General features: G+C 41.2%; 1 protein-coding gene across 3 annotated transcripts in view; it reads left to right on the top strand.

The window, feature by feature from the left end:
• Positions 1–8347: 8347 nt before the first annotated feature.
• adcy9 (adenylate cyclase 9) overlaps positions 8348–13523 on the top strand; it is a 166459-nt gene continuing 161283 nt past the window's right edge. For all 3 annotated transcript variants that reach the window (XM_048551884.2, XM_059654049.1, XM_048551883.2), the window contains exon 1: positions 8348–10257. In XM_048551884.2, coding sequence (XP_048407841.1) covers positions 8535–10257 — 1723 coding nt within the window. In that variant the 5' untranslated portion in view covers positions 8348–8534. The remainder of the gene's footprint in view (positions 10258–13523) is intronic.

Below are 13523 nucleotides of genomic sequence, written 5' to 3'. Positions count from 1 at the left end.
TTATGATATCAGAGGTAAAGAATGCTTTGAAATTGAGTACAGATGAAGATCTTAGCATAGATTTAGTAACAAAAGAACATCTCAAAGCCTTTGAAGAAATAAATAGAAGTCATGACATATATAATGTACACAAAAGGACATATTCCAAGTGACTTGACACATCTGTTACTTGTTCAGATACTTAAAAAGGTAAAGCAATGAATGGCCTGTAGAACTATAGCTTGTTGTGTCATATCATTTAAGTGACGTTGAAAATTGTAATAAAAGAAATAATATATTTGAAGCAGGAATTGGCGAAATGCATTCTGGATTTAGATTTGGAGGAGAACAAGAATGGAATATTTAAGCTAAGAAAAATCTTGACTTAAGTATCCAGCAGTCAACAAGAACATTTACATGTATTTCATTGATTATGAAAAGCGGTTGATTGTGTTTCTCAAAGAAATATGATATTGCCAGTAAAAGTATGAGATTTATCCAGGGCTGCTTTGGGAGCAAACATAATCTGACTGTCCATCTTCTAGCTTGATGCTAGAAGAGAGAAGCAAAGAGAAAGTAGTATAACAAGGCTGTGTACGGTCATCAAATTATTCATACTTGTGCACAAAAATACTCAGAGAGCTATGTCTACTTGCAGAAGTTCAAATTGCAAGCTTGGGGTAAGAATGGTAGAATGGTGACAACACAACACTACTTACACAATCATAAGAGGCCCCGCAAAGTATAATAGATCAAGTAAAATCTAGACGTTTAGGATATGGATTAAGCATGAACACCAAAAGTACAAAAATAAATGGTAGACAGAAGTAATACATTGGAAGAAAGCTAGAGTAAAGATTGAAGTGGATGGTATCACATTGGAACAGGTAGATAACGTAGGCTACTTAAGACAAGAGATAACAGAATATGGTACGTGATGCCAAAGTCAGAAGGCTAGAGATAACCAGACATAATTTTGTGAAGTTGAAGGATGTGTTAACAAAGAAAACCCCAAGCTATTAACAATGAAAACAATTCATAAGATGCCACATTCTATTCACTTTCCAGAAATGTGGACAATAAATAAAAAAATTGTGGAAGAAATGAGAACTTTGTAATGTCGATACAAGTACTTAAAATTCTACAAAGCTGGGAAATGAATGAATAGGTGCTTGAAATTGCACAGCAAAAATAACTCTTAAAAAGTGACATCCAGAAAAGAAACTAACCATTTTGGACATGCGATCAGAGCTGAAAAGCAATGACAGCCCTTCCAGAGGGCAAAGTAGAAGGTGGCAGAAAGAAGGATCAAGTCAGATGACATGCATCACAAAATGGTTAGTTACAGTCAAAATACAGAGGATACGTGAGAATGTATAAGACAGACGTGTATGATGTACCACGAATAGGAACATAAAAGCCTTCCTTTCTTTGAGACATACTTGCTGAATATGGGGCCAGGTCCTTTGGCCTTGGCATTCTCTTAGCACCAAATGTAGCAGAAAGTTGACAGTCTCCACCAAATGCAAAACATTAACAACAGAAGAATACTGCTGCTGGCATACTCCAATTTCAGCTTCAATGTAACAACATCCTTAACAAGCAGAAAGCTTCTTTAAAACAATACTTTACACACTTTACTGTAGCAGTAAAACTACACAGAAATGGGAAAGGAGGACACTGTCATTTAGCAGCAGTAAGTTCTGGACCCTTTATAAGCACTGTTAATCTTAAAACAGATTTCATAACACCAAATTATATCCCTCCAATCCATCTATCCCATGGTTACTATTCTATTGTGTGACCATTCCAATTCCTGGGATGGCAGGACTGACATATGAAGAGAAACTGCATTGGTTAGGAATATATTCACTAGAGTTTAGAAGAATGAAGGGGACCGATAAAATTCAAACAGGATTGGACAGGGCATTCCTGTTAATGGGCAATCCAGAACCAGGGGGTCACAGTTTAAGGATGCAGGATAGACCATTTAGGATTGAGCAGAGGAGAATTTTTTTTGCCAGAGAATGAAGAGAAAGAGGTTGAGGTCAAAGCTTTGAATATTTTCAAGATGGAGTTAGAGATAGCTCTTAGAGCTAAAGGGATGAAAGGGTATGGGGAGAAAGGGACAGCAGGTTACGGAGTTGGGTGATCAGTCATGATCATACTGATTGGCATAGCCCCTATTTTCTATGTTTCACTCATACTCATCAAGCTATCAAGGAGTCAAACTTCCTTGAACAACGTGTAGACTGATACAGTTCCTGGAAGAGAATGGGCCACATGTCATTCTCTTCAAGATGAATCTGCTTGGATAAAGTATGGAGTCTCATTCAACCGAAGGCTTTTCAACTTTTAATTAAGGCTAGCGAGTTTTGAGAAACTTTAATTAAGGCCTCTGCCTTGTAATGTCAGCCTGCTCCATCCATGTTTGACTCAGAGGATCCTGAAAACTGGAAGGAAAACAGTGTTGGTTACAGTTACTCATAAGGAAATATATAATTTTAGATGAACATTTTGCAGTTTTCAAAGCGAAGGATGCACTCAGCACAACAGTCACTGTGTGAGGGAGAGAGTGAGAGAGTGAGTTTTTGTGCTAATCTGAGTCAAAGGGTTGTCCATTCAACTGCAACTCCAATACACACATTTAAATTTATGATCTAATAAGTCTAGAGGAACCCAAATGAGTTTCTCACTATTAAATTAAGTAGATGGAAAAAATCAAACAGAACTTGGTTGCAATGTGTACTCCAACTTATCTGATCTTTCTGCATTCTTAGTAACCAGCTCATCTACTGGTAATATTTCTAGACGCAGCCTGCTAAAGTTTGAATGAGATTTGTCAGTGTGATCCTTCAGTGTTAAGAGAACAATTCCATTGTCAAACAAATTATTTGTTACCAAGATCAACTGAGAATTTTTCTTATTAATAATGCTGTTATAGGACAGCATATTGTTGCACTTCATACCATCACTGTTGGATTGTGTCTCAATATTTAAAATGGTGTAAAGTGATTTTTATCCTATCTGATATCTTTTGGGCTGAGTTTATCTGGAACATTCATCTCAAATAATTTCCAGGATTGAAGCCAAACTTTATTTATACCCAGTACTCTGCATCTTAAATACAATTTGATGGTTTTCTTTGTGTGATGCTGTATTATTCTGAAGTGATTTAATTTGACAGATATTTTTCTGTTCAGATCTTGCTGTTAAGATTGTAGAACAACAGAAAGAACTGTGGATGCTGTAAATCAGGAACAAAAACAAAAGTTGTTGGAAAAAGCTCAGCAAGTCTGGCTGCATCTGTGAATCTCCTCTGGACCTCTTCCAAGTTCAGTACACCCTTCCTTCCATACAGAGCCCAAAACTACCCACAATATTCAAAATGTGCTCCGACCACAGCCTTACACAGGCTCAGCAGTATATCCTTGCTGTTGTATAATACAGGTTTCTGAAGCACTTCCCCATTTAGAAAATAGGTTATTCCTGTATTCTTCCTACCAATGCAAAACCTCACACTCTCACACACTTTATTCCATTTGCCACTTTTCCCACTCTCCTAGCCTGTTTAAATTTTTCAGCAGCCACCCCACTGCTTCACCTCTTCATCTTTGTGTCATCTGCAAACTTAGCAACAATGCCCTCAGTTCCTTCATCCAGATTGTGAATGTGTGACATGAAGAGCTGTAGTTCATTGTTGCCTTCGACAGTTCTAACAAGCTGATTACAAATTCAACACAATCATTTGACATATGTTCAGGTGAGCAATTAATGAAACTTTGAATAGTCACCTTAAGTAATAAAGCCCTTGCGATAATTGAAAGATAAACACATGTGGAACAAAATCAATTTGTCCAAAGTTCAATATGAAATACAATTAGACAAAGTGCTGCCAAGAGCTGAGCTTGTGGCCAAAATTCAAGAAATTTGCTACTTAGCCGACTGACTGGTTCTCCAACTTAGGGTGCTGGGATGAGGATGATGCAGGACCAAGCTCCCTGTTCTCTATAACTAACTCTTACTCAGTAGGATGGCAATGGCACTGGGGGTTTGATAGTATTTAGCAAAAAAAAGGGAAGGCAAGTGCAAAATTTATGAAATTGTGGTTGATACATTTGAATCCCACTGTTTGTTGCCACATTTTACTGTTTCAAAAATTACAATATATACAATACTGGAAACAAGGGAGGCACATGTTGCAAGGTTTCCAATAAGTCAAAACAGCTTAGAGTTCTTTACAGAGTAGTTCCTGAGTTAGTTGGTTGGAGAAGAAAACAGACACAAACTTCTGCAGACAAGAACTGTTAAAGAACTGAACTACACTGATTCTGTGGGTTTTGGGACTCTGTGAAGTAAAGAACAACTGGATGACTCAGTGCTGCTGGAACGTACAAGAAATTCCAGCAAATAGTAGGCAGCAAAATGTTGGAGTCAGGGCTCTGGAAATGTCCTGGGAGGAGCGAGGGTCAGAAGAAGTCATGTATCACTAATAACTTAGTAAGGAGGCTGGTTAGCTCAGTTGATTGAATGGCTGATTTGTAATCCAGAGTAACACTGCCAACAGCTTGGGTTCAATTTCTGCACCAGCTGTTTTTAAAATTCATTTATGGGATGAGAGTATTACTGGCTGGCCAACATTTATTGCCCATCCCTAAGTGCCCTTGCGAAGGCTGTGAAAAGCTGTTTTTCCTCCCCCCCAATCGCTGCAATCCTTCCGCTGTGGGTTGACCCACAATGCCATTCAGGAGGAAATTCCAGGATTTTAGTAAGTGATGGTTGATAGTTACCACGAAGATTATCTTTTCAACCTCTCCTCTTGCCTGAGCTATGATGGTCCTCAGGTTAAACCACCAATTATCTTGTTCTAATGAGAGAGTAGTCCTATAGTCACTTTACCTTTAGCACAATGGTGAATAATGAAGTAAAGCAATTTGCAATAATGATTTTGTGCAACTCAGCCAGATTAGAGCTAAAGCACCAAACAAGACTTGTTTGAGCTCACCATTTATGAAAAGCTGGAATGTGGCCTGTAATAACTGGAGTACTTTTTCCAAGAAGATACGGGAATGTAATCCCAGGGAAGGTGAGCCCAGAATACATGCAATTGTTGGGGTAGTCCATGACATAACATCAAGGGAGTTTCAATACTGAGTGATCAAAAAAAGAGACTTGTAATCATTTGTGAAGTTTTAATGTGATTTGATGATTGTCTCTCTAAAATCTGAGGTGATTGCTTAGAAATGCACACGATCTGTGTTGATCACATTTACCATTTGAAGTGTTCTGTGGGGTGTTCAACCATAGTTTGTCACCTTTTTCCTCATGCTAAATTTTTAATTAGATTGCAAGTCATATCCACTCACGCAAAGTGATCTTTGCATGTTGTTTCAGTAATTTTTATTTGTAATAAACTGGTTATTCTTTGTTGGCTAAAGACACCTAGCTGAATTTGTTTTCCTAATACTAAGCCAGTCTAAAACATATATAATTGGCTATTTCACAAATTTGTTGTTACCATTACAAGAGTGAAACTGGAGAGAAAAAAAAACCAATGCAGCCTTTATGTTCAGTCATCACATTTCCATCAATGAAACATTTAGAATATAAAATTTCCAATAATAGATGCTAGTGAAGACAAAATTATAACTAGTTAATATCTTCAATGTCCAAAAATAACTTTGTGAATAAATGGATATGATGTGTATTGAGCCATATCTGAAGATCCTAGCTTTTATTCCTGGTCTACAGTAAATCCATTTCTGTGTAATTTGGCTGCTTGAACTGATTTCAATGTGCCTCGAATTAAAGAGGAGAAATATCCAGCCAAATTCCAATTCCTGAATGTCATCTGTTGACAGCTGCAAGAAAGTGCCTGCTTATACTTGTTGAATAAAGAGAGGACCGAATTAAATGCAATGCTCCAATTGCAGGAGTAGTCCACCAGCTCAAAAGAAAGAAGGCTTGCATTTATATAGCACTTTTCATGATCTCAAGGCAGTCCAAATTCTCTACAGCCAATTAAGTACTTTGAAGTACAGTCACTGTTATACTTTTGCAAACATGACAACCAATTTGCACACAATGTGATAATGACCAGAACATTTTTTTAGTGATGTTGATTGTAGAATAAATATTGACTAAATCAATAGCAGAAATATCCTTTTTTTCTTTGAACCAGTGCTGAGGGATCTTTTATGTCTACCTGAGAGACTAAACAGATCCTCAGTTTAACCTCAAACCTGAAAGATGGCATTTGACATTGCAATGTTCCTTGAGTGCCCACTACAGAGTGGAGTCTTGAAGTGTGATTTTGCTGTCGAATGGAAGGCAGCGCTTGTTACTTGGAACTTTTTTTTTAAAGCAAGATTTGTGTTGGCTTTTCTCCACACTGGTTTTCACAACGCTCCCTCTCCAGACACAAACATAAGGGGTGACCTTGGATTGGAGATATTTTCTTATTTTAGGATGGCAGTGAGGATTTCAATAATGTTAGGATATTCGGGGGGGGGGGGGGGGGGAAAGAAATAGGGCATGGGATAAGGGTTATGCTCAAACTTTCCTTTCAGGTAAAGGCAAATCCTTCTGTTTGTGCTTCAGCTATCCCTTTCCAGGAAGGCATTTGATGGCTCTGTTGTCTGTGGGCAGATTCGTTGCCAGGAATTCCAGGTTCCCTTTGACTTGTTGATAATTCTCCATCATTACAAAGAACCTAATAGAAGTCTGTATGTCATTTAGTTTAACATTGGGACCTTGCAGCACTGTTTCAGCTTATGATCTTGACAGATTTGTGGTATGGCCTCAACGACATGCCAGAATAAGACAACCAGAACCATATATGCATTTGCAGCTTTCTTCCACCTTTGCAGCTGGTGAGATGCAAAGTCTTCCTTTATCTTTTCTGTTGAGAACTTTTGGACCACTCTTTCACTGACACTGTTCTTGACCTAGCTACCATGGGTGGCACCACCAGTTGCAAGAAGCTCCCAACTCATTGTTCAAGAGACTGTCATAGCACATAAGTCTCTCTATCATATCTGGGTGGTGATCCACAAACTGCACTTAACAGCCCGAGCTTGAATGCTGTCCACACTCCACTGCAAACGGGCACAACCTTTTTCATTGTTTGGACAGTTGTGACTTAGCACTGTACAATTATGAATATTCATATCTCTGATGGAAGTCAGGTCATTGATGAAGGAGCTGAATAGGTCTGGGACACTACTCTGAGGAACTCTGCAGTGCTGTCTTGAGGCAAGGAATGATTGACTGCCAACAACCTTTTTCCTTAGTGTTAGGCATGATTCCAAATCAATGGAGTAGTTTCCCTATTTTCATTAAATTGAATCTATTTCCACCAACCTTTGCAGTAGGTGCAGATGTACAGGACATTGGTTAGGCCACTTTTGGAATACTAAATTCAATTGTTGTCTCCCAGCTCCACGAAAGCTTTGTAAATCTTTTCTAAACTCTTTCAAGTTTTACAAGGATCTTGACAAGTTTGTAAGGTTTGAGCTACAGGGAGAGGCTGAATAAGCTGGGGTTATTTTCCCTGGAGCAGAGGGTGACCTTATAGAAGTTTATAAAATCATGAGGGGCATAGATAGGGTGAATAACAAGTCCTTTATCCCAGGATAGGGGAGTCCAAAACCATAGGGCATAGGTTTAAGGGGACGGAAACAGATTTAAAAGGGGCCTAAAGGGCAACTTTTACATGCAGAGGGTGGTGAGTGTATGGAATGAGTTGCTAGAAGCGGTGGTACAATTACAATATTTAAAAGGCAGGTGGATAGGAAAGATCGAGGAATATGGGCTAAATGCTGGCAAACGGGACTGGATTAATTTCGGATACCTGGTCAGCACGGACGAGTTGGACCGGAGGGTCTATTTCCGTGCAGTACATCTCTATGACTCAGTCTAAATTCTTAACAACTCTGTTGTATACTATAACAAAAAGCTAGGTTCCTTTCACGTGCTCTGGTTACTGACTTCTTGTTAATTAAAATATTTCATGACTTTGAACACCTCTATCAAATTACTTCAATCTTCTCTGCTGAAAAAAAATTAGTCTCTCCACAAAACTAAAAGCCGGATGCTTAGTGGCGTTCTACGGAGTTACCTCCACAACAAACGATAAAACTTACCTTACATCTCGAAAGCTATAACCTGTCATTAAGGTACATTTTTACCTCGACAGCCTGACAAACTTACATCACCACCCTCATTCCAGCGCTTGCGCAGCGCATCTACAGACACGAGCAGATCATGTGACCATCGCTGATGGCGGTTCGGATTTGATTTGATTGAAGGAGGGAGACTGTAAGTGTGCGCGTGCGCATGAGCGGGAGGGTGGGAAAGAGGAGACCTCTTTCCGGTAGCGCAATTCCCGGATGAGCCCCCCTTCTCCCTTTTCCCTCAGTCCCGGCCGCGGCGGAAATGGTGGATGGAGCGAATGAGCGGCCGTACAGCACACAACACGACACGGCGACAACATTAGCGGCAGGGCGCCGATTTCGGCTCCCGTCACAGTCTCCCGCCGGTCGCGGACACTCTACATGGCGACCCAGCAACTGCGCGGTACTGAGGTTTATTGCGACGCCAGCGGAGACTGCAACCATGTTGCTGTCAAGATCAAAAGCCATAACATTCAACAGCAGCAGCAGCAGCAGGAGGAAGAGGAGACGTCGGCTCCTCAGCTCCAGCACCAAGGCCCTGGGCCCACCAAATACAGCATCTCGTCCAGTTGTAGCTCTGGGGAATCAGTCAAACGGGCGGCCCGTAGTCCTCGGCGTCGCCGGCGCAAGTTTCCTCAGCTCTTCGAGCGGGCATCGGGTAAGTGGTGGGACCCCGCCTTCGACTCGCGAAACCTGGAGGACGCGTGTCTGGAGCGCTGCTTCCCCCAGACCCAGCGCCGCTTTAGGTATGCGTTGCTCTACCTCATGGTGGCTGCACTGCTCTGGGCCATTTACTTCGGCTGCGGCGTGAAGGACAAGGACCAGGCTCTGGGGGCCGTTTTCCTGGCTCCCACCTTACTCTTCATGCTGTGTTGTGCCGGCCTTTTGGCGGTCACCTTCACTGGACTCTACTGTCACCACTATGTCCGAATCTCCCTGCTCTTCACGTTACTGGTCTTCGCCTTGTCGCTGGCCACTCGTTTCCAGGCCGGCACTGGCAGTGGCCTGGGCTGTAGCGGGAATGATAGCCAAGGCTCATCTCCCTGCTGGAGCTACCTGTCGCCAGTTGGCAGTTTTTCCATCTGCGTGGAGGTGCTACTGCTGCTCTACACGGTCATGCCGCTGCCCCTCTATCTTTGTTTTATCTTCGGCGTTTCTTACTCGCTGTTGTTCGAAGTGTTGGGTTATCATCTGGGCAGCGTCGAGTGGCCCCGGCCGCCGGGTTCCGGCCAGCGTCTACTGCTGGAAGCTATGGCCAAACTTTTCCTACATGCTTGTGTACATGCAGTGGGCATCCACCTCTTCATCATGTCACAGGTACGCTCCCGTACCACGTTCCTGAAAGTAGGCCAGTCCATCATGCACGGCAAGGACCTGGAGGTGGAGAAAGCCCTGAAGGAACGTATGATCCACTCTGTCATGCCCAGGATGGTGGCGGACGAGTTGATGAAGCAAGGAGACGAGGAGAGCGAGAACTCCTTCAAGCGTTACTCCACCTCCAGTCCAAAGAGCAAGAAGAAGAAAACGTCTATACAGAGAGCGCACATCATCTTCAGGCCCTTCACCATGCAACGCATGGAGCCCGTCAGCATCCTCTTTGCAGACATCGTGGGCTTCACTAAAATGAGCGCTAATAAATCCGCCCACTTGCTGGTCGGTCTCCTCAACGACCTTTTTGGACGCTTCGACCGTCTCTGCGAGGGCACCGGATGCGAGAAGATCAGCACCTTGGGCGATTGCTACTACTGCGTGGCCGGCTGTCCCGAACCCCGCTCCGACCACGCATACTGTTGCATCGAGATGGGGCTGGGCATGATTCAGGCCATTGAACAATTTTGCCAGGAGAAGAAAGAAATGGTTAACATGAGGGTCGGGGTGCATACAGGTACTGTCCTATGCGGTATTTTGGGAATGAAACGCTTCAAGTTTGACGTTTGGTCTAACGATGTGAACTTGGCCAATTTGATGGAACAGCTTGGGGTGGCCGGAAAGGTCCACCTTTCGGAAGTTACGGCTAAATACTTGGATGAACGTTATCTAAAGGAGGATGGGAAAGTGATGGAAAGGGTTGGCACGCAGAGTGTGGTGGCTGATCAACTGAAAGGTAACTAATTCACTTTCTTATTGTATAGTGTTGATTGAAACGTTAAAGTTGGGTCCTAAGCCAAATTGACTTTGCATGATACAAAGAGATATTGCCGCACTCAATGTTGACTCTTCCTTTTTACACAGATGCTGCGAGATCTGAGTTTTTCCAGCAATCTGTTTCTTTTGTATTGTGTGAAAGTGTACAGCTTACATAATTGCTTTATTTGCTAGCAGTGTGACCATAATTATGTTTGCTACTTTACTAACTTATCAATGATGTGAGTGGGCTGAAATGTTACAAATAGAATTCTATCTCCAGAAGTATAATGTTACCGATTTCGGGAGGATAAATGAAGCAAGGGATGCACAGTAATTGGGGAGGGTATTGGGAGGACTAGAGGAACTGAGAAGCATTGGCGTGCATGTCTACAGGCAGCTAAGGCAGTATTGAATGCAGATGTAGTGTTTCATCTATATATGACACCGGTTATGCCGCAGGTGTTTTGTGCAGTTGGGTCACCATTTTACTGGAAGGATGTAATTACTCTGAAGAGAATTCAGTGGAGATTTACAAGAATGTTGTCAAGGCTTGAAAACCGCAGCTATGAGGAAACACTGGATAGGCTTGTGATAATGTACTTGGAACAGAGGCTGAAGGGGAGTAATATTAAGGTGTACAAAATCATGACAGGCTTGTATAGAATAGACAGAAGACCTATTTCTCTAATGGAAGGTTAGTTACAGAGAAACGCAAGATTCAAGGTGATCATTAGAATGATTAGAGGGGATGAGTTGAAAATCCTTCTCACCATGAGCATTTTAGCTATTTGTGATTCACTGCTCAATTAGGCGGTTGAGTAGAAATTCTTAACTCATTTAACGGAATCTCAGCCTGCACCTAGAGTGGTCTAAACTGCATACGTGGACCTGGTGCTGGATAGAATTGAATCCCTACCATGTGGAAGAAGGCCATTCAGCCTATCAAGTTCATACTGACCCTCTAAAGAACATTCCACCCAGACCCACTCCCCTACCCTATTGCTGTAACCCTGCATTTCCCTTGGCTAATCCACTTAGCCTGCACATCTTTGGACTGTGGGAGGGGAACAGAGTGCCCAAAGGAAACCCATGCAGACACTGGGAAAATGCCTGTGTGGAGTTCGCACCATCACCTGAAGGTAGAATTGAAACAGAGACCCTGGTGCTGTGAAGCAGCAGTGCTGAGATGCTGCTTGGCCTGCTGTGTTCATCCAGCCTCACATTTTATTATCTTGGAATTCTCCAGCATCTGCAGTTCCCATTATCTCTAGTGCTAAACACTGAGCTGCTATTGCCAGAATAGGATTAGAATGATTGGCTAGTTTATTCAGCTGCTGCAAATACAAAGGACTGAATGGCCTCTTTCTGTGTTGGAACTCCTCTGTGGCTCTAACTTTGTTTTCTATAAAGTTTTTTTTTTGGTACTGAACAAGTTCAGTGGCAAGAAGGAATCAGAAAATTGATTTCTTGGTCAGTGTTAAATTATATCCATGCATTTTGCTCAAAAATTTAACAAGGCACAAGTGTAACTTCTTTTTTGAAAATGACTACTTCATTTAATATCTACAGTCATTTCCAAAAAATTTACAAACATGACTTTAAAGCTATAGTCCAGCTATTAACTAGTAAAATCTTTTAATTCAATTTACATTTCCTGCTTGTTCTCAATGAGTGGTATCCCTCTCAAATAATTGGGTGCTGGTGCGATTGATACTGGAATAGTCTACTTAAAAGTGTATCCATCCTGTTTCGTGAAGTTGTAGCAAATTTATTCTAACTTTTTTGGAGGACCAAGAATTAAAAAGATTAATTTATTTCTAAACTGTGTTTACAGGTGTCTTATCACTGAACTACAGTTTAATTGGTCTGTGAAATTGATGTTTGATCATTTGAGTGACAGCCATGCAGCTAAAGGTTTAGTACTTCCAAAAGTAGGTTGTCATTAGAGGGATCGTTTTTATTTAGCACTGCAATGAAATACTCAGTGCAGTAGATAGAAATTAAGAACATCTTGCAAGCAGCCTGCTTTTACCAGAGTTATTATTACAAAAGCACTAAGTCCAGTAGTGAGGTGAGTTTTGTCTTTACAGGAAGCTGTCTCACTGAATCTGTGCACTTTGGGTTATTAGATTAAGCTCCAAATGAGGCAGAAATGTAGGGAGCTACATTTGCTAAACATGCAGTGATTTCAGAGGAAAATTTCTTCAAACACCATTTAATGTTTGAATTGAAATGTCAGTAAAATGATGAATTTTATCTTCAGAAAAGCAATTTAGTTTTATAATCTACAATTCATGCATTGGAACATGTTATGTTTAGATCAGGGAAACCAAAAGTTTAAAGTTATAAAATTTTTCTTACTGTAAGTAAAGAGCTAAGTCTGAATAAATTGTAAACAAGCACTTTATATGATTCACTGTAAAAATATTTTCAGTCACACTGCCAGCATCATTGAAAAATTAAACTTTTGTTAGATCTGTTGTGAAATACAAGGATTACAGCACCAGGGTTTGAGCTAACTGAAGACTCTCTTGCCTATGGAATTCTGGTTTTATTCCTGACTTTGTAAGGATTGCTTAGAAGAATGAGAAGGATCTAGCAATAGTCCTTTTTCATTTCGAAAGTGTAATTTTTGGGCAAGAAACATTTCTGCATAAAAATATGTACTTACTACAGTTTTTCACAAAAGGTTTAAAGCTGAACCCTGTACAGAAACAAGAAGCAAGAGTGATAACGCTTCCAGATTTTTAAAATAAAAGGAGCAGGAATGGGCCATTTGACCCATTGAATATGCTCTGCATTCATCATGATTGACTAATCTTCTGTCCCCGAACTCCGGACCCAATGCTGTCGCAGTCTATCTCTCTTAAACGTGTTCAGTCATTTGGCCTCAGTGGCCTTACGGGATAGAGAATTCCACAGTGTCAGTACACCATGTGGAGAAATTTCTCCTCTTCTTAATCTGAAATGGCTTATCCAGTACCCTGAGACCATGACCCATTGTTCTGGACCCCTCAGTCAGGGAAAATATTATCTCTGCACCCAGTCAATCTAGTTGATCGGCGTTCTGTTTTATAATTTTGAGATCTCTCATCTCCCTCCCTTCTAAACTTCAGTGAATACGGTGCAGTTGACCCAATCTTCTCTTGTATGATAAATCTAATGTCCCTGAATCAGTTCGGTGAACCTTTACTTCACTCCCTCTGACAGGTAAAATTTTTCTTGGGTGGTAGGGTGGGGATT

Source organism: Stegostoma tigrinum, chromosome 23, assembly GCF_030684315.1.
Source record: "Stegostoma tigrinum isolate sSteTig4 chromosome 23, sSteTig4.hap1, whole genome shotgun sequence".
NCBI classification, from domain to species: domain Eukaryota; kingdom Metazoa; phylum Chordata; class Chondrichthyes; order Orectolobiformes; family Stegostomatidae; genus Stegostoma; species Stegostoma tigrinum.
This window is presented reverse-complemented; position numbering and strand designations above follow the sequence as displayed.